Here is a 26,060-nt window from a genome sequence, read left to right as displayed (position 1 = left end):
TGTCTCCTCAAATTAAGGGAAGTAGTGCCACACTCAAAGGGCTGCTATTATGCAGTTACATGAGTAACTTTTTCCTACTCAAGGTTCAAACCTCCCTGAGGTTAAGAACAGTTGTGACACTGTCCTGTGATGTGCCTTTTCAGTAGTCTTTGGCTTTTAAATGCAACAACAGCAGGTTGTGGTATGAGGTATAAGTAGCTGTACGAGAAATGATTTCACTAACTGGAATCCTTTCCTCATGTTTACACAAATGCATGAAACACTTAACATGACACAGATTTCAAAGTCTCCCTGAGGACAGAATCGTCCTCAAGTAAAATATATTTATTATGGCATATTTTAAAGCACAGATTCAATGTTGTATGGTATAATGTGTAGCACACCAAATGTTATCTACTTCCATGATAAATATCTATTGCTCAGAAGGACATAAATGGCACCAGCAAACAAGACCTTTTAAATTGCAGAACCGTAAAAAGAAACTAAAAAAATAAGTGAGCAAAAAATCCACCCCCCCATATAGTTGTCATGAATAGTGTAATAAATTATTGAGACCAAAATCATTTTCTGTACCAGGCTGTTTAATAATGCTGTAATGTTGGGCTTTTTCACACGGGGGTCAATTGGAATTTGCTCCCTTTCAGAACCAGCTTCAAGTGGCCACTCGATGAACTGCAGTTTTTTGCATTTCCGGATGGGCTTCATCGCTCAGACCCGGAGGTTGCCGCCTGCTGTATACACAAGGTTGCAACATCCCCTTGTAGCCCCTTGACTCTGAATGCTTAAATCAGAAAAGCTATATTTATCAACTACTTTTGCACAACTTTCTCCAGAGATGCTGAATGATGAATACACAAGGAGGTAAAACAAACATGAAAGAAGTATCATTTTTCTATGGTAGTGTAGATACCAAAGAGCCCCTAGGTACTAGAGAGAATGGACAATAACAATAACATGTAGAATGTATTTTATTCAGATGATCAAGAACAAGTTGTCGACAACCTAAAACATGGGTCTGCAACCCAGGGCTCTGGAGTCACATGTATTTCTTTAGTCTGATTGTAGCTCACAAAGGAAATGTATTTTTTGTTTCACAGTGCACAAAAAAGGGGACACTTCTTAGTTCAAGGTGATGCAGTGATACAGAAATAATGAAAAAAAGCTTCAATATTTCACCAACTAAAACTATATTTGTCCTCACTGCCAACAACAGCAGCTTACTTGTACACAATACGTGTCAAGAAACTAGCAAAGAATTAATATTAAAAATATCTACTTAATAAGCACACAGGACTTGCTGAGAAGTCAAGTGGTGTAAATGATATTGAGCAGACGGTGTAACTGTACTGTATATAAAACTTTACAAGGTGTATTAACTTCATTTTGAGGGTCAAATATGTTTTGCAGCTCCAGATGAATTTTATTATAAACCCAGCATGCATCTTTTCACAGAATTCAAGATGAGAGCATTTCAGTTGTAAACTATACAACAGCAACGTGTTGCTGAAATGCAGATGTTAACTCCGACAGCTCAATCTGTTGTTCCACCCACAATGCTCGCAAAGGCTAATTTGATTTGATTTATTGCTTCTACTTAGCAATTTGGTCTCAGCAATTGTGGTAATTCAGCCGTATTGGTGCCGACTACATCATTTCTGGAAGAGTGTGGAGAATAAAAGTGCATATTTAGGACCAGAGGGTCAGAAGCAACGGCCTTTCTAATGAGATCCTGTCTTTAGACCCTAAGGGCTGCTTCCTAGCAGCCATACTCTTTGTTGCATTGCGTTGGATACACAAACATGCGCAGATGGAGCGAATACAATCTCTCGACCCACAAACACACTCACACAACCCAGACGTGACCCAGACATCAAAGCTGCCCTGAGTTTTTGTCACTCTGTTATGTCTGTCACTTCATAGCCCCCGACCCCCCCTCCATTCCAAAACTCAACACCCCCACTTTGGTGCAGACCACTGAATCACAGAACTGGCACGGACTGACCGACAGCTCTAAAGGCGCTACTGACGGAAAGAAGGAGGTGGGCTTTATTAGTGGGCTGTTCGACATCTTTGAATTTTTCTCTGTGGTGATGAGTGAAGCCCATCAGCTGCTCATGACCGCGTGAGGGGGAGAGAAGGTGAGAAAAATTAGGTTCTAAAAATATCTATGAGTAATTAATCATAATTCCTTTGTGATAAAACAGAATTCTTTGATGTTGTAAGAGGCAAAGTTCTCCATACTAGCACAAAGCTTTATTAAGTGGAATCAGTATGTGTGGTTTTGCCTCATGTCACACTGTAGGAATGAAGGACTTGAATGAGGGCCAGGTGATGCAGGTCTGTGCTGTCTGTAGCAGAGGAAAAGGTCAGAATGACAGGGTGACACGCTTACCTCATTGGCTGAGTCCGAAGCGCCGTCTTCAGATCCTCCACCACCTTGTTCCTCATTTCCATTTCCTCCTCATCAAAGGCAAACAAGGTCTGCATCTGTAGATGTGGTGAGAAACGGAGATGGAGTTTACTGGGGAAATAACCGATCTGGACATGGTATTCATTTGTCACATTTAATGAAGAGCTTTTTGTCGTTTCTGCCGGATCAACACAAGAATGTTAATCCTAATTTTGCAGGAGCCGCGGCACGTTTCCTCCTCTTTACAAGAGTGTTTGCCTTAATTAGTCCTAGAAGCACACAGAGTCTTTGTCTCATTAGTAGCCTAATGTTCCAAACACCACAAATGAAACTTACTGTATATTTTCCTTCTGTCATTTTATTTTTAATATGACTGTTTGAAGCTATACAACATGCAAACATTTATCTCTAATTAAGCTTAAAGCAAATAGGTCAAATCTTAATTAAAAAAAAACAAAACAAAAAAAACAAACAAAAAAAACATAGTGTGTAATGGTAATGCATGTGTGCCTCACTTAAAGACTTTCGTCAGCAGCTTCAAAGAGCTGCTGCTCCCATTAGTCAGGTCCACTGGGCTTCTGTTTAGCCTCTCCAGACTTTTTCCATGGCAGATCACTGCCAAGGTTCAAACAGTGTGTTTCAGCAGTGGAGTAAGCCAGCCATAGTTGCTGCCTGAAAAGATATTTGCTCAAACGGGATCCTGTTTTCCAGTACCTAAAGAGGGCATCAGGTAAACGCCGGGTGCAAATGTTCCACATCAAGAAAGAAAATCAAGTGACATTGCCTACATTGCCTAGTTACCACCACACAGCTAAGAGCACTAACAACATTGGACGCACCGGTCTGTCCGGTGTGTGAGACTGTTTAATCTAGAAACAGTAACAGTCAAAACATCCATCGTGTCGACTTAGCCTCACGTCCAGATGGTTCCGAGACCCCGTGCCAAGAAGTAAAGGCTCTGGCTCCTGTTGCTCTAAACTAATATGTTCATAGTCAATGGGAAGTTGGACACAACAAGTGTTGGGGAGAGTGAATGATTTGGTCATGCTGCGAGCCAGTTCACCGTGTCAACGAGTCTAGCCAAACGGCTCCTTCCTACATCTGCTATTTGTAAGCTCATTCATACCTGTGGCCAACATGCACATACGGACACCATTATAGCCAGTTGGTAAACCAGCAGACGGTACTTCCCTAAATCCCCATTATGGGAAGTGCCCCCCAGAGTCAGAACTGTGCCTTCAAGCTAGTCATCAGTGCACTGTTAACTAAGTGATGAGTGCTGCTCATCAAACTCTTAATTTGGAACATGTGGATCATGGATGCACAAAGTATAAAACAGATGATGGCAGACTAAATTATGGTGGCTAAAATAGCAACGGAAAGACAGAGAGGCTCTTAAACTCTTCAGTACACAAGCATTTACAAAACCTGAGCGTGAACCAGTTATGCTAATTGTTTTCTGACACCACAGTCTTCACATGTAGCTTTGCTTGACCACAGCTGGGAGTAAAATTCACAAGCACTGCTACTTTGTGGTATTTTCCTTGAGTTCTGATAAAAGCCTCTGAGGTGACTGTTAATATGATGTTAATATAATATTTAGAAAAAGGCTCATAAAACATCTAACCAACTGAATGGCCTCCAAGTTCAACAGCTTATGATGCAATGGTTTCTGTGCTGTGTTCAGTTTAGTTTGATATTTAAATATTAATAAATCAACGGTCTTCACTATTTTGCACTTATTTTGAGTCCTAGGTCGTTTTTCTCATCACTGGCAAAAGTGAGAAGCTGTTCCCTTCACCTTCAGGAGTCGCTTTCCTTTCAAAACCAAAAAGAATCAAGGTGAGAGCTCTAAAGCTCCTCTTACCTGCTTGGACGCACCAGCACTAGGGAAGGCTTTGTCACAGTAACAAGGACATTTGAATTACCACTACAAGTCCGTCGAGGCTGGACATGATTTTGTGAATGAACCTCAAGATGCTGGCTGTACAGTAATCTCAGCGGGCGGCAAAGTGAAAATGAGATCATCCTATAACTCAGCTACTGTGGAAGGGCTATCCCGAGTGAGCTCGCCTAACGGCCAAGGCATGATGTCATGGACAGAGCAGAGTACACCTCCAAATATATTAAAAAAAAAAAAAAATGGAAGACTGATAGTGGGGAGGAAATCAGCCGGAGTTATGGAGAGAAATGGAGCATAAAACAAACATGAGACATGCTCATGTCCCGTGCAAGAAGGAGAATGGAAAACGTAAAAACAAATGTATTGTTTAGTCATAAAAGCCTAATCCTATTCAGGAAAGTAGAACTACATCTGCCCACAATATAACTTAACTTCAGTGGCTTCCAATGTACATCTTGGCCCGTTGGCCTGACTCTTTTTCCTGACATTAGTGCAGTTATTTATAGTGGCAGTTTTTAGAAAATGTTTGGAATAAATGAAGTCACTGATTAAAAACCGAAACATTGGTTTTATATGTTCTATACAGTAGACTAAGTACCAATGATTTGCAAAGTGCCTTCTCCAGGAGATACAGCAAACGAAAGGCCCAAACATAACTCTGACAGCGTGTCTGACACCTAATCCGTGGTGGATTTAAAATGCTTGACAACTCACAAATCAGCACTTTCTCCTTGCTGCACTAAAGCACTGTGTGTGTGTGCTGTCTAAGCCATTAAGAGACTGACAGAGAAATTGTTTCTCCAGGTTTCAACGTAACACTCGGTGTGCCGGTGCGCCTTTTAGAAGAAACTTGTTCTCATCCCGAGAAGAGGGGGTAAACAAAAACAGTGTGTGTATATGTATATATGTATATATATGTATATATATATACATACATACATACATATCAATTTTCAGCATTGGTTGTCGACACATGCGTATTTCCAGTAAACAGATATTAACTGTCACTATTTTTTATCTCAGTGTTTACAGTGGTCTGCGTAAGTTATGATGGAAGAGTTTATCTGAATAATGGAATGACTTGACAGTAGATTAAATATTGAACTTTTTGGCGAGATGTAGAGAAAAAACAAAACAAAGAACAAAACAGACCTAATGGAATGCTGAGAAACCAATCACTGTTGCCAGGCTGTCTCCACCAATAGCTCACTAGTCTCCAAATTTCATGCTTACATGTCACCCTTTAAGAGACCCCTGTTAAAATGTCACGTTTAATGTTTAATGATCTCTAAACATTTGGGAGCCGACTTGTCCTCCACATAAGTACTCTGGGGGTCAGAGGTCACGAGCACAAACCGGTCAGTATGGTGAGCGAAAGAGATAATACAACATCACAATTCAGTTACACTTAGATGTAAAATGACTGAGATCACAGTAGAGGAGACGTCTGTGATGGTATCCTGCTGTTTTCATTGGCAGCCATACTGGCTACAAATAATGAATATTGTCATCCTGGCTCTGACAGTCATTCCCACTGACTGAACTGCTGAGAGTCTAAATGGCCTGTTTGTCATCACAGTGTGTGTGTGTATGTGTGTGTGAATTCTGGGGTCACAGTGAAGGAATGTGGCCATGTGAATACAACAAGCAGTCAGCAGGGACATGGTAAAAAAGCTGGCTAGAGAGAAATGCCTGAGAAAGAATGGGGACTTCTTGGGACTAGCAGTCAGATGCTGGTTGGATTAAATGGAGCATACTATCGGAGATTTTGAAATTGGCCATGAAAGAAAAACGAAAAGAGTTTCAGCAGAGAGAGGCAGACATTCAGACAAAAAGAGCAGGGAATGAGTTTGACTTACAGCCGCCATGGAGTTAATGCGGTCAATGTAGTAGTCGGGCCAGCTGGTGGCCAGCTTGTTGGGGTCTTCTTGCTCCTGCACATGGACACAAAGGGAGACCAAGTCAAACACACACATTCAGTATCACTTTTATACTCCAGCTGTGGTGATTTATGCGTAGGCAAAACAGTGCACTTTTTCATATCCGACCACTATCAGAAGTTTGCATCACATTCACCATGATGAGACATTAAGCCTGTGTTTATTCTTGCTCCTTTACTGAGTGAGGCTTTGGGACGTCAGCCAGCTGGCCCTCACCGTCTATGGCAACATATCATGACAGCTACTAGTGAGATTTTCAAGAAGCTTAATATGGAAACTCACGGTCCACAAGTAGACGTAATCAGTGTCAACTGTCATTTCTTTTCGGTTTGGTTTTTGTTTTTAAGCCTGCTTTTCTTTGTTTCACATTAGCCGTTTTCTTTCTTGGAACGGGTGATGTTCTTTTGTTTTGCTCCTTCCAATCAGTATCGAGTGTCACATCAATTAATTTTTGGTTGACTCCTGCAGTAGTGTTTGCTAGGGGCAGTTATTCACAGAAACATGTTGATTTAACGGCTGCCAAATCTTTGAGTGAGGTTATAGCGATTGCATTGGTCTCCTCCACCGCTCATGAATGTGGATAGATGTCTCTGTAGTCAGATGACTTCCCCTTTCCAGCCAACTAAACACTCATTGGTCAATTATTTTTCTAACAGCTGGAAACAGCCATCATTCACAATTTTGGAACACATTTGATGTGTGTGGCAGTTCAGTGGTGGATTTCCATCCAATTTGCTGTGAGTGACCCTTGGCCTTTAGCTTGAAGGCTCCATCTCTACTACAGCTTTAACCCTTACATTGTAAGACTGGCTCTTTATAATATCCAACACATTCCCAGATACTTCATTGTCATGTTTCCTTACCAGTTTCCTCCTTCCACTCCCCAGTTTAGCTCCAAACTTCAACATCCACTTCAAGATTGAAGGGATCAGGCAGTTCAGTCCAGAATAAGCCAGTCAAAAATTTCAAACTATTCACCTGTCTTTGCTTTTATTACAATGAGAACGAGAAGGAGGGAAAAGAGCTTCCTCAAGGAAGGAAATGTGCTACACAATACTTTTCAAACAGCTCTGAGATCAATTTGTACTGGCCAATCTATGGAATCATGATGCCACAAGCAACGGAGGCACACGGGAATACAGAGACCATGTTCCTCATTCACATATGGTCTTGTTTAACCCGGGCTTAGAGCACCAGCGGAGCGTTATTGTTGTTCATGTTACTGTGCGCATGCCAACGGGAGTTGGAAAGTCATCCTGTGCCACAATAATTCATAATTGAATAGTTTTGTGAGGTACAAGTTAGAGGAGTTATTTGCCAATGCTTTAAGCATATTTGAAGCATCTCCAGATGTCAAAAATTAAAACGTATAATGCAAAAAACTAGGCACATTCTACAAATGTGGTGCAAGGGCAAGGCTATGAGTGACCTCAGGGTTACAAATACTTTTGTTTTCTTCTTGGTATGTCATTTATTGACTGTCCTTGCTATGCTACAGACACTAGAAGACATTAAAGAGGCTCAGAATCCCTGCACATAAAGCTGCTAAAATCTGCATAAAGCTATAGGAATAGATGGAGAGATAGGAAATTGGACTCTTCTGCTGAAATGATTCTATGTAAGACCAATATTAAAAAAACTAAAACATTCCTTGGCAGTACGCCTGTACAGAATAATACGCACATTTTAGATTATACTGTATGTCATATTGTAAGAGCTCATTAATTCCTTCTGTGTTTGTTTCTGATATGAAAAATCTTTAATTCATGCCACACAATAACTCCATTTTTTTTTTTTAATAAATGTCACTTCAATATTAGCATTACATTTTCTGTTGATTAAGCCACACAAGCTCCATTTAGGGACCGATCGGAACTGATCGTCCACATACATAAAATCCACATTAATCAAATGATCTTCAGACTTACAGTGGTCAGCATACTGAGAAAATCCACTGATCTATGAACCTCATGCACTCAAGCAGCAACATTAAAGATTTTTGGGAGGATAACTTCGGTAAATGTGGATTTCAGTTCCCATAATGACCTTTGTTTCTGATCTCCAGTGTTTTGTGCCAACAAAGTGATTTCCAGTTAAAGAGCTAAAGTAAAAACAAAAACAATAGAACTCAGTGTACTACCCGGCCCATGTTTTCAAGCTGGCCATCATTTCCACTATACTGCTGACACGCTCGGGACGTGATGCCAGACAGATCCTGGCGCTGAGATTAACAACTTAACTGCCTCTTTCTGACCCTCTAGCCTAATTGCAGCCGTCGACACGCCCTCAAAAACATGCTAAGAACATTTATTTTGGCAGTTTCATGAACTGGAGCAAAGTGCTGTAATTTTCATCTTGCTTTGGAGCAAATGAAAACTGATGGCTACGCACAGTGTTGTTTTGGGGATCCTGGTGATATCAAGCCACACGCTTTCTGAATTTGTGCATTTTTAATTGAATTTCTCAAAAGTCAAAGTGATGTTAAGATCAAACCATTCTGGGAGTCACACTTCATGACTGGTATTGAAATCTTGTAATAAGAAGCCAGACTTCATAAAGTTGTGCTTGTTACAAATGAGGAGTTTTGGATATAAATTGGATGCCCATGCTTGTCTTTACATGTATGAAATTGTTTATTACATTACAAGTCAACTTATGTTTACGGTGCTCCACTGTGTGAAAACATCCTAGATGTGTGGTCTGCTCCCTCGGCAGTTTAAAGTCACTCCCATCATTCTAATGCAGCAATTACACTCTACACACTACACATTCCTCATGTCTGGTGACATTAAATATGATTCACAATCCAGGTCTGGAGCAAAGGAGGACAGGAATGCCCGACTATGTATCAGGTATAAAATCTGTAAGGTGTTCCTCTTGTTACAACCATCTGTTGAGGGATATATTGTTTCTCTTAAGACCCAAATACCTGACTAAAGTCAGCATTCAGAAATATTTCCCTGTCTGTTTGGCAGGCTTTTGTGTTTGCAGAGGCACCTGTTGAAAGAGAAGATGAAATTACATATTCCAGCTTCCCTGCTGTCGTGTAACAAGGCGTCCTAAAGATCAACCCTCCTAAAAGCTTTCACTGACACTGATAATTGAGCTCGCAGACTGCAAGAATCCTATGTACAGTATACCTTTCAACTCCAGGCTTCAGGAGCAACAGGGGGCAAAATTCCAAATGCTCAATGTTGGCCACATTTAAACCCAAAGCACTTTTAAGTGTTATGTGAAGTTTCTACTGTTGGCCTGACTCTGAAAAGCACTCTCAGTTTAGAAAAACAAAACAAAAAGGTAATGAAATAAAACCATGCTGCAAGCTGCTGTGCCGATACCACGTTGCAGATAACATCAAACTGTTTTTGCTCACAAAGCATGGTCTGCACAATAAAAATCTGACAACAGCCCACTTTCACGGTTTTCAGTAGCCATTTTCCTTTGGCTTTGGCAGCCCACATGGCACAGTCGCTAATTCAAGTGTAGCCCAACTGTTTTGGATCGGAGACAGGGACAGAATCTATACAACGGCTCTGAAAAGGCTAACATGTTCTTCTAGATTCTCAGGCGGTGGGGCTGCTTGTCGGGCTTCTCGGACTCTGTTCCCATATATTCAGAGGCCCCGGGGTACCATGGCTTTAGTGTGGGGACTTTCAGAATCTGTCACAAATCACAACGGCACCAACAAGCAGCTCTATTCTGAATGAACTTGCTGAAAAAATGCTCTAACAGGGCAACATTGGCCCGACTTTGGCCCGACCTCAAGTGAACGTGAGAGCTGAGGGCAAATAAGAGATGAGAATTAAACTGGAAAATCTGTATTTTTCCAAGAAAAGGCTGTGCATTGCTGTTGTCTTGATTTGAAACAGTTGTTTAGTCGATCACCTTAAGAGTTAGCCATTATTTGCTAAATGAATAATCAATAATCACAATTATTCTAGTCCTTTTCCAAACAATAATGAAACTATAAATCATTTTTATTTATTCAATGGTCTTGGACTGATGATTGAACAATAAAACCTTCTGCAAAGGCAATCATGACTCACGGCACATTTGTCGTGATCACGAAAATCATTAAACAACAATGTGCTAATCCCAATTGCAGGTGAGTCTTCTGTAGTACAATGAAGGCAGCAGCTCAGCAGCAATGAGAATAGCACTTTGTTACATATAGGCATCGTGATGCATTAGTCTGCATTTAAATCAATCCATATTTCCGCTCCAGCTGTCACCACATTATATTCCTTTCGGTGCAATGAGGGGGATTGTCCGACATTCCGAGGAGCCAATCTGTCAGTTGGGAATATTTATCTATGGAAGCTGGGATATAAAGTCTCACCTAGAGAGACAGGAAATGGACAGGATATTGAATTCTGGAAGGTTATGCAACACTTGCTGCCTTTTAAAGGTAGCAAACATTAAAAGTAGGTTTTAGCGAGTACTCAAGCAGAAGTCTCGCAGCCAAGGGTCACATTTAGTGATGGGGATAACTCACACGTGTCTGATAATTGAAGGCATAAGTGCTCCTCTACATTACAAGATGGAAGCAAGGGCATTGTTGTTTGGCATCTGAGATGAGGGCAAAGTGGGGTGGGAGGATTTAAGGCAGTATACGAAAAAAAAAATACTTAATAGAAATTTAAGACAGCAGATCAATGTTAGCTTTGTTCGTGTTTTGACACCAATAAAGAATCATATTGTGTGAGTGTGTGTCAGTGCAGTAGAACTAATAGGAGTCAGGAGACCCTGTTTGGCTTCCAGCACTGAACAATTATCATGAGCTATTAGATGTTACATCGTGTTCTGTACCTGGAGGCTGCTGGACGCAATCCATGGTTGCAAAAACAAGTATGTACGCACACGCACACAAAACCACCTTCACGCACAGGAAGGAATGCCACCTCCGTTTCACTCGAACTGCATCTAAACGTGTAGTTAGACATGTCAGGATCTCTTGTGCTCACCAAGAATGACGCTTATTCTGTGAACCATACACACACACATACTCAGCCCCCTTAGTTGCAGCTCACTGGGTGGCTTGTGATCAGAGGCGCAGATACGGCTGGCTTACGTAAAGCCTGACGGCCTCAACAAGATGTTCTACGTTAGTCATGGTACACAGAGACCATATTAATACTAATTCTCTTACATCACTGCTGAGTAGTATTGGAAACAAAGTCTAAGAAACCATCTATTAATGAAAAAGTATATGCAAAGGATTTTTGTAGAGGCTAAATAAATGCTAAAGTAGCTTAGCACTGGAAAAGGTCTCTTTCAGCACTGGATCCATAAAGCATTCTCAGCTACCTCAGCAGTCCGCAGGGGTTTGTTAGCCCCTTTCAGCTTATTGTTTTGGCACAGCAGGGACGTTTAATGTGTGGTTCCCTCTCACCATTCATCAACTAGCTGGAAAGGAAAGTCTACAGCTACCAACCTTGACGACCTGAAGATATTTGTCTCGGAAGGCAATGCTCGAATAGGAGTAGATGTTAGACTCCCACTAATCAGGTGGCTGAATACCCAACTCCTCTGAGGGCATACTGTAGCTCTGTGACTAAATGAGTAGTCAGTTATTAGCTAATGTTATCTAGTACCCTTCATAAGGATAAAAGTTTACATGCTTTAGAACACAAACTTAATAATGCCAATTTCTTCTCTATCTAAGCTAATATCGAAACCCTTGAAAGGCCTTTAAATAAATACTAACTGATCGTACAACTATTGTGCTGCTGTGAAAATTGCAAAAATACTATGACCTCTGAAATGTTACTGTGTGGTGCATTACCACATCGAAAGCAGTCGTTGTAAGGCGGTAAACAGTGGCATGAATAAATATCCATGGCGTAACAATACTGAAAGTACTTTTGTGGTTCCCAAAGTATGCCAAGAAAACTTTTCCCCTGACCATAACTCCTCATGGCAGGCTAAGTCCATGGACTGGACACCCAACTCTGAGCCAACCATCTGCAGCTTCAGCACAATTAAGATTCTTTTTAACCATGATACCTATTTTTTTCCATTTCTTCAGCTGTTTGGTTTCGCCTCTTCTCCAAATCGGATGCCTGGTGCGAGCGTATATCTTGCACTGCAGCCGTATGATTGACCAATTGGATAATTGCATTAATGAGCAGGTGCACAGGAGGTGCAAGGGATTCATGAAGGCATCTTTGAACTTGTAACTGTGTCATAAATGTTGAGTTTTCTTTTCTTCTTTTTTTTTTTTTATAAGGGAATCTCATTAGCTAAACAGGAGGAAGGAGGTTGAACCCATAAAACAGCATTTTGTTGGCTGGTTACACAAAGTTTGTTTTGCAGGTGAACAAAGTTGGTTTGTCTCTTTGTCATGCCCTCAGCGGCTCCTTCCAAGTGTTATCTAACCACAACAACTGGAGCTGTCGCTTGGCTGGTGGAAACAAGGGAACCAGTGTTTGTGTCTGGCTGAGGGAAATTCTGCTGTCCTCTGCTCTCCTCTCAAATCCCAGTCATGCTGTAATCCTCAGCAACAGAGGGCACTACTGTGTGGTACACGTGTGATTGTGGGTCGTGTCTGAATAAGTGCACAATTTCGTTCGTATATGTTAGTTCATGCTTGCGTGGGGGCACGCACGTGAGAGCAGCATTCCCGTCTTCCTGTCTGCACATACACACATGCAGGTTATTTTCTGATATTGCAACCCCCCCCCCTCCACACATGTCCCTCATTCTCCATTACACCGCCTCTATTCATGAATGAGGGGTTTGTTTGGATTTTCCTCCGGCTTTCTACTGTTCGCCGTTACCCTGGTTTTGCTCTCCCTTTCCTGGCCTGCACGAGCTGCTGTTTTTTTTCACCTTAGCTTCGCAGAGGAAATGATTTCTGACTGGGGGAGATGGGGGAGGAATGACAAACTAATATATCCTACCTCTGAACCCGGCTTAGGCGCGCGCTGCAAGCCATTTTAATTCCAGCATGCCTAGGCTCTTGCCAAAATTTTGTTTCCACTACCTTCAACTACAGTAAAGTTCAACGAGTCCTCATAAATGTCTGTGGTTGCTTCATTGAGATATTCAATAACTGATATTGGAGTATTATTGAACTTGTCCCTTTTATGTGGGTTACCATGAGTAAATGCACTTTCTGCCAACAAGTCCCCTTTGATTCTATGCAGTGTATTCGCAGGACACGGCAGTCTAAGGTTATCATAATGCATTAAAAGATAGATTGTATCTTCCTGTTGAATTATTTTTACCCCATATTCCATTTCATTGTAAACTGTTGTGGCGCTCCAGCTTCCATCCTCGCCTTGACATCCCTCTAAACAAACCACAGTTCCACTGCTCTTCTTTTTCCTTGTAACTCAATACTGGCCGGAATACAAGTACAAACTTTTACACATGCAGGTGCGCACGCACACATGCGTGCACACACGCGCACACACGCGCACATAGCGGTGTGTGTTTACTCCTTTTAGAAAGGCTGTCAGAGCATATCACATCAGCTAAGTTGAGCATGCATGCCTCTGAAAGTGGAAGGAGTGGTCTGAACCTCGTCCTGCATCCAGCGCTAAATCCTTTGCCAAAAAAAACAAATCAGCAGGAGACACAGGGGAGGGTTTGTGACCATTTATTTAATTTGCTATTGAGCGAGACAGAGGGGGTTAATTTCTCCTTTTTTTCTGTCCAGGCACAATGTCATTTCCTAGTGGATTTTTGACCACAAAGTGAGACCAGAGTTGTTGTGGAGAGACACGCTGTAGGGTATGCAGAGAAGCAGAGATGTTTTGGCGAGGCAAGAGGGGTGAAAGAGAGGGCTAACCCGAATGTTCTCCCATGGTATGATGACATTTCTTAAGCAGCGTGAGGAAGTTACTCGCTCCGCTATGAAGAGGGAGATTTGGATATCGAGGGCCTTAAAACAGGGTCTGGGAGGGCAATTGTGTACAACACTGCATGCACCACAGCCTGCAAAAAAATGTTGTGTAATATGTGGTTGGCGTAATATGTACACATGCTTACGTCAATGCAGAAATGAGAAGCTGGAAAGGGGGTTTACTCTGTGGCTGAGATTAGCCAAAATGGTAAGAGACTGCCTTCAATAACATTCAATGCTGACAATCTAGCTCTAAACTGTGGGTTCGGGCTGCAGCTCAACAGAGAGCCAGCCAGAGATTGGAGTTGATGTGCGATAAAAGTAAAGCAGGAGCCAACTCACCTTCTTCTTGCTGCAGTAGATCTGCCATTTCTTCTCATCGGGCAGAGCAAACATGGCCTCCCTGTTCTTATCAGTCAGGTCAAGCTCATCCTGCAACAACAAGAGACAGTGTTCAAGTTTGCACAAACCCCATCAGATAACATTTTATTGTCGTGAAGAAAAACAGTCATTAAGAAAACCCAAGATCAACAAACATAACAGGCAAATACCATGTAACGGAATGATTTTATCAATATGAAATCCTTCCATCCATCAGGGCATGATGCCACAAGCCCCATTCTTTTGTCTCCCCTAATAAAACAAATCTGAACATTTAGCAATGTCTCCAGATGACTGGAGGAGTTGAGTTCACGTGGTGACATTCATTGTCCAAACTTCAGACTGAGCGCGGTCTCCACTGACTACAGAGGAGTGTTTTAATATTCACCCTGCTGCTCTGCTCAATTCTTCAGCTTAGTACAAGGAGCCTCCCGCACCTTTTGAAATGCATATGAGCCCAGGAAATGAGTCTCCGTGTGCCAAGGAGGAAAAGTAAAAGTCTTAGAAAAGAGAGATGGATGAATCAGGTTTAAAGGAAGGAGTCGCATGAAGGAAGGACACAGAGAAAGGGGGAAAAAAGGTGCTGGTTAGGGTCCCCGAGGCTATGCGGTCCTGGAAATGGACTGGCACAAAAACAGGGAGAAGAGAGGATGAGGGGCTATAGCACCAGGGTTTTGTGCACAGGCTCAAACTAATCTCATCATAATGGTTTTGCTACCATGACGTCAGCCACAAGTGGCGGGCCTCCTGGGGCCCCCCAGAGTGAAGATGGCCACCGGTGACAGAGGTGGGGCCCCTCAAAGCCGGCCAGTGGATTCATAGGGTTTGTTTTCATCTTTTCAGCTGGACGGGGTGGGCCGAGGTGGCCCGCATTCCGAGTGTTTGACACTATGAGGAATGACATCATCTCTCACCCAGTCCTTTGAATGGGGTAACCAGCAGCAGCATTACTGTGGTTTTGGGGAAAAAAGGAAATCTGAAGGGTGTGAATTTCAAGGAGGTCTAATACAGACAGAAACCACAAAGACGCTTTAGAATGTTGGTCAGAGCGTCTTTCATCGCAACTGCATGATTTCAGTGATTAATTGTGACTCACACCCAGAGCTCATCATCAGGGGTCTACATTGCCTCCAACCTTGAATGCAATGCTCCTGTTATTCGCAGCCCTGTAAGATCTTGAGGATCAAGTCGAACACTAGCCATCATGTGGCGGCCTAGCACCTAACCTCCACCTCTCTGTCTGTCCAGTCTTTTCAGATTTCAGTCCTGGCTTGCATTGCAGTCTTCTCTCCACATCCTCGGGTTTACAGACGAAGGCCTCCAAGCCAGCTGGTCTCTGGCCTGTCTTCTGATCACTGGGTCAAAGCCCGGCTTTCCAGACTTCGGCTCTATGGAGGAGCTAGTGCTGGGAGCTGGTGGGGAAATCGATGGGAATGAAACCACTAGATTTTAACCAGATGGGAGCCTAATGTGGCAACTGATCTCTATGCTACTTTGTGTTTTCCCCATTTCCTTCGAGCTACTCCTCATGCCTCAGGAATTATGTGAATGCAGAATATACAGTGCATTGGCAATGAAATTAACACTTAACAATGTTCTTTAGAAATTGTTCCATACCAACGTTGAGTATGGAAGCAAGAGAAGGTTCACAAGAAAGGTGCGTTATAGTGGACTAGGCTGTTGAATTTCAAACGTGGCATGTTTCGTTTGGTTATTGTCAGATTTAAGTAATGCTGGTCTGAATTTGAAACACAGAAAAGGAAAAACAGAGAAGAAGTCAAGGATGAGGACATCGAGTGGGTGGAGGAATGTTCGTGTCATGCCAACCAGAGGACTTTTCATTTTCCAGTTATGCAATATCCCACCATTTTCTTCCACCTCCATCTCCTTTGCACCTTTAAAAACGTACTCCAATACCACATCCACATCACGTGGCTTCTCCTCATGACCAAAGCAACACCCAAGAAACATGAAGTCCCCCTCTCATTCTTCCAAAACAAAACCAAAGCACTTTCCACTTCGCTGTGTAAAACCTTCTCTTGATGTGCCCCCGTCTTCCTCCACCGGCACGCTTCAGTCGGGAATTCACATAAACCAAAGATAATATTGTTACACCTGCTGCTTGAGAGGGGAAAAATGCATACCTAAGCCCTCTGAACCCCTTCTTTAACATTTTGTCCAGTACTGGCGACCGAATAATGTTACAAAGGTGTCGCAAGCAAGCGGAATCTGAAGTGTGGCCTTAGTAAATTTATTGCAGAGAGCAGTTATACATGCTGTAGTGTCAAACATGGCAAAAATCCATAAAACAAAGCAGAGATGCCTGAAGATATGGGTTATTTGAACACCAAGTTCAGCCAGATGGCGATCTTGAAAAGCACCAAGTTATCTGCATTTCCTATCAATGTTGAGATACTGGTAAGAATATTTGAAACCTGAAATATATCCCTTCCAAATACATTTGCAGTTTTTAGAAAAATCAAATGCAAGCAAAATACATGAAATAAAGTGTAAGAACATGAAGCACAAAGTTCAGTATAAGGATGCAAAGTGCTGCTGTAAAGTATAATGAAAGAAAATGTACAGTACACTTACAATAACTTTCATAACATTAGCCTACTTTGATGTGAATGCTAAAAAAAGGTGACCTAATGACCTAATATGTCTTTACCAATTAACTGTTATTGTTACTTTACCAACTAACTTGAGATATTTATAGAAGATTTTAATGCATTAAGGGGTAAATGATCTCACTTTTCTACCTACTGGTCCTCTAAGTGCTTTACAGCCACAGATGCATCTACCATTGACTCGCACAAGTACACACACATTCACAAACCAGTGCCATGGGGGTTCAGCACGTTGCTCAAGGTGCGTGGCACGTGCGGCATGTACCTGGGATCATGTTCCAACATCTCTGTGTTGTGGACAACCCGCTCTACCTACTGGGCTGCAGTCGCCCACAGTGTAGAGTGATAGCTAAAGATGCAAGCTGGGGTACCTGCTCAGCTGGTGGAGGTATAAAGTTCATACCTAGTGTGTCAGTGGGCCCTGAGTCCAGGAAGTGTGTAACAAATTGTGTGGGTTTTTCTTGAGCAACACATTCCATCTAGTTTCATTACATTTGAGAGAATGTGCCCATCCCTGCGGCCAGTGTCTCCAAAATTTGTAACTCAAACCAAAACAATCTAGATGGATGAACGGCACTACAGGCCAGAGGAAAACGGATATTTGATTTTGGATTGAACTGTCCTACTAAAGTGAGCCTTATTTGGTTAAATTACTCCTGCAGCAGGATGGCAGGATGTACTTTAACAACACCATGGAGATATTTAAATCTGAAGTATCTGCAAACATTTGCCACCAAGCGTGGCTTGTATGGATACATAAATCCATTTGTATGACATAACAGGAGTCAGATGACACACCACGTCTGTGGGAGACTTAAAATATTTATCTCCACCATATGGAAAGAGTGAGAGAGCAGAAGGAGGAGTTGTAATAAAACATGGGATTGAAGTCAAAGCAGTGTGGGAAAAGCATAAAAGTCGTACTGTTGTTTGGATTATGGATCCACTCAGGGAGATGACTGGTTAAGTGCACGGAGACAAAAATGAAACACAGGAGCAGAAGAGACGGTAAAGGCCAGACCAGAGAGGTGAATGTTTTTGAGGAGGGAAGATTTTTTTTTGGGGGGGACGATAAAGTAACACAAAAATGGGAGGTAAAATAAATCTACTGGAAGAATGAAGGATCATTGAGTGGCTACGTGTGATTGACTGTCATAGGAATGGGAGGGGTTGGGCTTTTGTGACAAGTGACTGGAAATGTGCGAGGTTCCACTGCAATAGGAAACGTAAGGTCCAGGAGTGACATCCTCTACCATGCATGTGTGTCCATGAAGGGGCATTTCCAGAGTGGATGTGAATGTCTTTACCTCATGTGAAGTCTTGCAGTACAGACCGAGAGGGTCAATCTGGTTTAAACGCAGACACACACAGACACAGTGCTGTAGTCTCCCGGCAAGGCAGGAAGACAAAGGAAAGACACGCAAGATGGCAGGAAATCATATGAGGCCTCGAGGGGACCGGCAGGAAGCTGTAGCTGCCATTATTGACCCAAACAAAACTGTGCGAGTTTGATTGTGCTATGTGTGTGTGTTTGTGTGTCTTACACATGAGCCAACCTCACAATCACTCACAGGAAGGGCAAATTCATTTACAGCAACCAAGAAAAGGTCACGGATCAACTTCTTAAACTCTCACTTTTCCAACTTCATTACAGCAAGATTATATTTTGGTCACATTCCTCCCCATCACACACATGCACGCACACACACACTGGGCTCTCTCCACTAAGCAGCATTCAGATGAGTCATAGTCTCCTCTCTTTGATGAGTCAGTTTCTAGCTGTTGCTATACTACAGCCTCTGCCCTCATCCAAACAAGGCCCGTCCACCTCCATGTTAAGGCTGTTTCAGGACGGCGAGCGCTGGTCTTAGAAAAGAAGCAGGAAGAGAGACGTAGACACGGGAAGGTTGCCGCGCAAGGGAAAGAGAGAGGGAAACAAAAAGGAAAGAGGGTGCATCCCAGGGCGTGCACTGAGAAGGAAACTCACTCCCAATGACCCAGAGGGAGGAGAACCTTTCCATTCACTCCTGTTACGCAACAGATTTGTGATTTTTGCGTCCAGCTCGGAAAAGCCACACTGGAACATTAGGAAAAGATTTATGTATTAATGATGTTCGGGTTCTAAAATCAGAAAGACTAATTTTACCCGTTGCTGCTTTGAGAAAAGAATGTACATGCTACCAAAAGCAGCGACTGGAGATCATACCGGGATGGCCACTATTAAAAGTTACCGTGCCCAGACGCAATGATTGACAGTGCACAGCTGGACCCCTGCCCAGACTGTTTGGATTTAAGCTGTCGCAAATCATGACAGAGAAAGAAGGAATGAGGCTCCCGCATAGAGAAAGATGGATGAAAAAAAAAGAGGGCAGAGAGAACACACACACTAATCTGAGCCCTGCCAGTATTGTAGTTGCCAGATGTTGGCCTACTAGACCCGATTCAGTTGCGACAATTTGGCTGATGCTCTGTATAATTCCTCCACCACCGCCTCAACTCACATCAACACGCTGCAGACAGAAAAGGCTGTGCCTTTGTAGTCATTTTTAACAGTGCAAGAGTTACAACAGCACTAATTTGCAACCTGTATTCAAAATAGAATAATACCATGCAGATGCTGAAATTGGCCACTCTCTTTCCTCACTGCTAAAACTTTTTTAGATTTTAGTCTGCAGTAATTCAGCAGCGCCTTGGAACTGGGCTTGGGCCCTTGTAAATGAGTCAACACATTGTGACCATATGGCGACCTTTCCACGGTAAACGTTCATCGTTATCAGCCGAAACTTGTAAATGCCAATCCAGTTGTCCCCAAACAACCTCACACTTGACTTGTCTTTGTAGAAGCAGAAGTTTAATTTCGGTTTGCCGAACCGCCACCGCAGAGAAATGTCCCCAAGCACCAAAATGACAGGCCCTTCCCAACTAGCATGAGGGCAATTTCACATTATATTTATAAAATGTTATTAGAGGGGAATTGCCCCGATAAAATAAAGTAAAGCTGTAAAATGTTCTTGGCTCGATGCCAAACTTCACACATGTCCCGTACTGTATATCGGCTGTGCGTGCGAGCCTTGAAGCTCTGGTGGAAACAAACTACTTAAAAAACGCACACAGATCCAAAACACAGAGCCCAGAACTGCAGCACATTTGCTATCAGGAAATTCTGCGGTCAGCTGCAAATGAGCAGTTTAACCAACGTGATCCATTAGTTCCTCTGATGTGGTCGTTACTTATTGTGTCAAAATCAGTGGCGATTGCTTCCAGGTTGACTTGCATATATTTGTCGAGTTTGTTATCAGGCGCAGGAGGCTTTCATATGGATTTATGAGCGACCTGGAAGCAGGCTTCTTCTACGGCCTTTCTCCAGGATGAGCTGTAGTGCAGTTGGCAGAGGAGAAGTAGATGCTTGCACAGGAGGATGCACGCGCTCAATCTGCAATAACAGTTACACGACACAGGCCCGGGACACATTTTTCTTTGGCTGCATTACCAATTGCATGCACTCATTCATTTTTAATGAAGCGACAGAGGAGTTGGTCGAGGTCGCTTAGAGGTTGACAACAACAGGTACTACAACTTGATGTTGTGTCTTTGGACTGTGACGCTACCCGATTTATCACCACTACAACATATCGTTCCATCTCCATCATATCTTACAGGGTGATATTTCAAAGCGGCACAAGGGACATACACATCATATCATGTACTCCATTTTATAATCCATGTAACAGCTATGACATACACAGTCAACCATTTTTCTAGCTCACATTTTTTTTTTTACGTCGATATCTAAGACGACTCAACTGAATTCTTTTTTTCTTCCACTGACAGTCTAAGCTGAGTGTGCAACGTGCAGTCTCTAGACACAGTAGAAGACGCCATTATGGATGCGAAGACACATGGAGGTGGTTTACTCCTCCGTTTGGCCCAGATATGTCGCTCCCACTCCATAGCCTCCATTGAGTCTCATTCTCCTCCTGAGCAAAAGCATTCATAACAGTAATCCCCCTCTCTCTAGTTGCCACGGAAACACACTATGTTATGTTATTCTCGATTTTTCTTTATTTCCTCCCCTGTAGCACAGCTCTTCATCTTCCTACATCAGCTCTCTGCTTGAGTTACAAGCACTACGTCTAAAATGACTGTCTCCTAGAGGTCTGGTAGTATGGATTTTTGGACGACGGACTGAATCTGTGTCAGCATGTCGGCAGCAGGATCAGTAAACCAGATGTGGAGAGCCAATGGCTTGGCCAGATGACCGTCGTTAGATGGAATCAATTTGTGCGCTGGTCATTCGATCAAAGCAGATACGAATCAAACAACCACAGGTTGAGTGATGATCTGCGTGGAATATCATTTTTTACGTTTTAAAACTTTCTATCAAAAGACTGTGGCCTTTTGCTGATGCCTTTAATGTTGGACTTTTGGAGTAACAGAGAAATTACCAAGAAGGACCCAAAAAAAAAAAAAAAAAGATATGAATGACAACGTCAAATGTAGCCGTCCAACGGCCAACTGAAAAATAATCTATTTACAGCATGTGGATGGGCCCAGATCCAGTGAGAGAATCCCAAATCCTTCGTCTCTCCTGGGTAGAAAAGCTGCAAGTCAAGAGGTTTTTAAATCAGGGACCAATCCTTTGGCTCGGCTGATGCTTCTCTGTCAGTTTCACTCTTTGCTGAGCCATTTACCCCAAACTAAGCTGTGGGTCATTCAGTGCTCTCAGCCTCAAACGCTGCCACGATTTGGCAAAGTGTTCCCACATGACAGCCATGTTTTTATTTTATCCAAGCAATTCAGCTCTCTGATTGTTTTAAAAAAGTTTCCTTAATGACAAAAACTGGATTTATGTAAGCCATTTTTCAGGTCATGTAAGGCATCAGTGTGTGAAGGAGCCACTCGCTGACGTTTCATAACTAACCTTTACTTTTTCTGGGCACCGAGTCATTACACTGTATGGATGATGATTGAGGCAATCAACTTCTTGATTGCTACATTCCTAACTTTTAATTTGTAGCCAGTTAATTTGGTGCAGCTTCTTACATTTAATGGTCCATACATTACCAGTGATTATTAAGAAGCATAAAGAGCAAATTAAGGGTCAACTCTGGTTAGTTAGCTGCGGAAAAGGGGCAAAATCACTATTGGGGAAAATTCTCCCTTGATAAAAGTGAATGATTTCCCATCATAAATGGAATTTCACTTAATCTCCGAGATTGAATGCTGGAGTGGAGTGATATATCCTGCAGGCAGCGGAGTTCAGCATTCCATAAAACTTGACAGTGCCAGAGGCAGTCATGAGGCCATGCAGCACAACACACTGCTGTGGCAGAGAGACAGAGAGGAGAGGAAATGTGAAGCTGAGGGAGAATGAGAAGTGCTGGGATGGAGACAGACAGGCAGGAGCGAAACGGACCAAGAGACAGGAACTGAGCAAACAATGAGACATAAACAGTAAAGCCCTGTTCTGCCAGCAAAGCCTGGACCGGTCTGTGTGGCAGCTGAAACCCGCTGCAGACATCTCCGTCCTGACAGCTGTGCCCTGATCCCTCTCCACACCACGGGCACATGTCAGCACATCTATCCCAGTCTGGCACTCGTACAGACCAAAATCCTCTGCCAAAAAGTGCGATTTGTGCACGGGATGGAGACTGTTCAACAAGGGTGGGCTCATGAATTGTAAAGGATGAGCTTCCGGATTTGTCAATAGGGAAGCTGGCGGTGGGGTTTGAGACACGGCCTCACCCCGTCACCAAGGCACCCTGCACAAGATCCAGCCCTTCCAACTCCTTTCTGTGAGATAATGAGCAATATGCAAAGAAAACTACTTGGGCTGCACAGCATTAAAGAAAACAGAGCAACCTAAACTTCATTTATTTTATTTGTGTTATCAGTTTAATGAGAAGCATATTCAAATGCAGAAAAATGGCCTTTAGTGCAGCACCCACCACAGTATGGAACTGTAAATTGTATAGACTGTTAAACTCTGTGGATGACTAATGTCCAGCTACTTTTTACATGTTCAAAATATGTGTGTTCGCATCTTACAGAAATCATACTTTGCAGATAACCCAGAACTAGCAAAACTGCTATTAGGCAGTGAGTGAGCACTGTAAGAGTGAGTCACGCATTACATACCACGAGAAACCACACAGCTCTTATTGCAACAGCAGCCAGTAAACAAAAAGGTCTGCTGATCACAGCCTGCTCCATTCCTGAAACAGTTGAATGGTTGATGATATCAACCACTGACCAAGGAAAGGATGAAGAAATCTTTAAACCTGCTCCCTCCGTCATGCATTCAGATCGGCCTTTAATTTACTCACCACTAGTTCAGAGAAACGCGCGTGCAGCTCCTCTGCAGGCGGCATGGGCGCGCTGAACTCCAGCAGCTGCAGTGGGACGGTGTCCTTTAGGTTGATCTCCGGGGGCTCGCTGCTGCCGAAGCAGCACAGGAAGCCCAGGCCTGGCCGCGTCCTCTTCCTCGGGGGCATGGTGGCCGCTGTGGCACAGGTGGCACAGGTGGCAGTTGTGGCGCTGGACAAGGAAGGTAGAGGAAGGGGCCGAGGGGCAGGGAGGGGGAGGAGAGGAGAGGAGGACGAGGATGCTATCTAGGGGGCATGATCTGAAAGACGGAGAGAAGAACAAAGGAAAAGGTAGGTTAGACAACAAGATACACTAAATACATCTCAACAGAAATGCATGACATTTTTATGTAATTATTTATTTACTTTATTTTCAACATTATTTTATTATCGGTTCATGAAGCATTGAGCATCTTTTTTTTTTCCAGCCACATCATGATGACATGTGACAAAAATAACATTGTGACGATTCAATGTTCTGCTGGGAAACCTTTGGACCTGGCATTCATGTGGATGTCACTTAGACATGTAGCACCCACCTAGACCAGACTTGGCACTCCAATAGCAATAGCACCCATAGCAATGACACTCCTTGATGGCAGCAGCCATCCCCAGCAGGATGCACACACACAAAAATGCTTTAGCAACAACTCATAAAACATGAACAGCACAAGGTGTTGACCTGGCCTCTAAATTCACTAGATCTCAAACTGATCAAGTATCTGTGGGATGATCCACAGAGGCCCCTCCCCTCAGCCCATAGGACCCAAAGACCCCCACTAACCACATTCTGTTACCACACACCACAGGACGCCCTCAGAAGACCCATGTCCATTCTCTGATAAATCACAACAGCTTTGGAGGCACAAGGGAGACCTACACAATACTAGGAAGGTGGTCATAAACACCAGAAGCACATGTCGATTTTTGCAAGACTATTCTCCTTAGGGAAAGGTTTTTATTGTGTTTATTAGGTCCACAAGAGCATGTGCCAGGGTGGATTGTATGTAGGTAGCAGCAGCCGTCATCATATCCTTGTTTTCACACTGGTTGCTCTTGTGCCCTGACAAAGAACCCTCTTGTCGCTGAGCTACAATAATGAATGTGCAGTGTGTTTGTCGGTGCATGTTGTTTGTGCACAATGAGAGCTGCCCTACCGGTGTCCCCACTGCTTGTGTGTGTGCGAGTACCGACAGTAGAGAATGGCACCCACTACAACATGAGCAAAGGACTGAATGGGGCAAGACACCCCGGGAGGATTTCCTCAATGCAACGAAAGGGATATGGGTGGTCTTTACTGTACGAATAATACACTCTTTACACTATATTATGTCCCATCAGACACACATACACAGATACACAATGTGAGCAGACACCCACAACGGCTCACACAGTTGCCAAAGCTTTTCTTTGTGTAACAGTTTACTGCATTTGTGAATGAATGGACCTCAGGCCTGTTATGCAAATACCTTGGACAAGCAATGCCGGCAGGAATTTGACCAAGAAATCAATTTTGGAGCAGCTTATGTGAAATGCAATAAAAACATCCATGAAATTTTCTAAGAGAACACAGAACCAAGACCACATTTAAAGAAAAAGAAGGAGACAGTGTACTCAGTATAGTGGTATGCTGTGTTATTGATATTTGTGCATAACCTAATAAACATTATGTAATTCCTAGAGCTTTGCACCCATCTGTTTAATATGGCAGTGAAACTTTATGACTTCAGTTTCCACAAGAAGCCACAATCTTCTGCATCTTGACTAAGCACGACTCTCTGCCATCACTCGCACATTCGCTCGGTGTAGGAGTTCTCTGGTGTGTGGTGTCTAAAATTAGCCGGATGGTAAATTCTTTATGAATGCGCTGGGGCCTCGACAAGAGCTTAAAGGGGGAAAAATGAAAGGAGAAAACACCACATTTCCATCTCGCCCTTTTCGTCTTTTGCTCATTTGATTTTTCCGCCTCCTTGAATCTGCCATTCCTCACGAGGCAGAAGGAGCGGAGCTGTGCTCAGCAACAAATGGACTGGAGGCTATTTTAAATGAAAAGCAACCACAGTTCTCTTTGGTCTCTGTCAAAATGAAAATACTTGTGCAACCACCGACGGGCAAGTACCGTGTTGTAAATTATTCTGTATAATCACCCTAATATCTGGGGAGTGTTTCATAGTTATTGCATCAGTGTGCTTGAGTCAATTATAGCATGTGTGGCATCTTGTTTACGTGTGTGGAGTACATTTGATACTACCAGCATGCCAGCGTCTATGCTGTGATAGCCGAGGTGACAATCTCTGAATGGCCCCCCATCAGGGCAGGATTGACCTATAAAAATTTGCCGTAGATTCTCACTGACATGGGGTGAGTCTGGCAAATTCATCTGGTTGCCTTTACAATAAGCAATCATTATCTACCATGGACACTGTAGGTTACAAATTGCCTCTTAGCTAAATTGCATCTTTGGGAAGACATAGCAGTTGATTAGGCCGAGCTGGATTGCAGAAAAGCCACATATTAGCTGAGCAGAGGAATACGTTTTTGCTCAGAACAGGGACTGCAGTTTGAGCTTGAGTCATTGGAAT

At 43.0% G+C, this 26,060-nt stretch overlaps 1 protein-coding gene across 5 annotated transcripts in view; it reads right to left on the bottom strand.

Annotated features, from left to right (window-relative positions):
* daam2 (dishevelled associated activator of morphogenesis 2) overlaps positions 1-26,060 on the bottom strand; it is an 88,765-nt gene that overhangs the window by 33,417 nt on the left and 29,288 nt on the right. For all 5 annotated transcript variants that reach the window (XM_047610464.1, XM_047610467.1, XM_047610466.1 and 2 more), the window contains exons 2-5: positions 23,440-23,738; positions 14,445-14,534; positions 6,173-6,247; positions 2,393-2,487 (exon numbers count right to left, since the gene is read on the bottom strand). In XM_047610464.1, the coding sequence (XP_047466420.1) occupies positions 2,393-2,487; positions 6,173-6,247; positions 14,445-14,534; positions 23,440-23,607 (428 nt within the window). In that variant the 5' untranslated portion in view covers positions 23,608-23,738. The remainder of the gene's footprint in view (positions 1-2,392; positions 2,488-6,172; positions 6,248-14,444; positions 14,535-23,439; positions 23,739-26,060) is intronic.

Source organism: Mugil cephalus, chromosome 17 (genome assembly GCF_022458985.1).
Source record: "Mugil cephalus isolate CIBA_MC_2020 chromosome 17, CIBA_Mcephalus_1.1, whole genome shotgun sequence".
NCBI lineage: Eukaryota > Metazoa > Chordata > Actinopteri > Mugiliformes > Mugilidae > Mugil > Mugil cephalus.
Note: the sequence above shows the minus strand (reverse complement) of the source record. Positions and strands in the feature narration are given on the sequence as shown.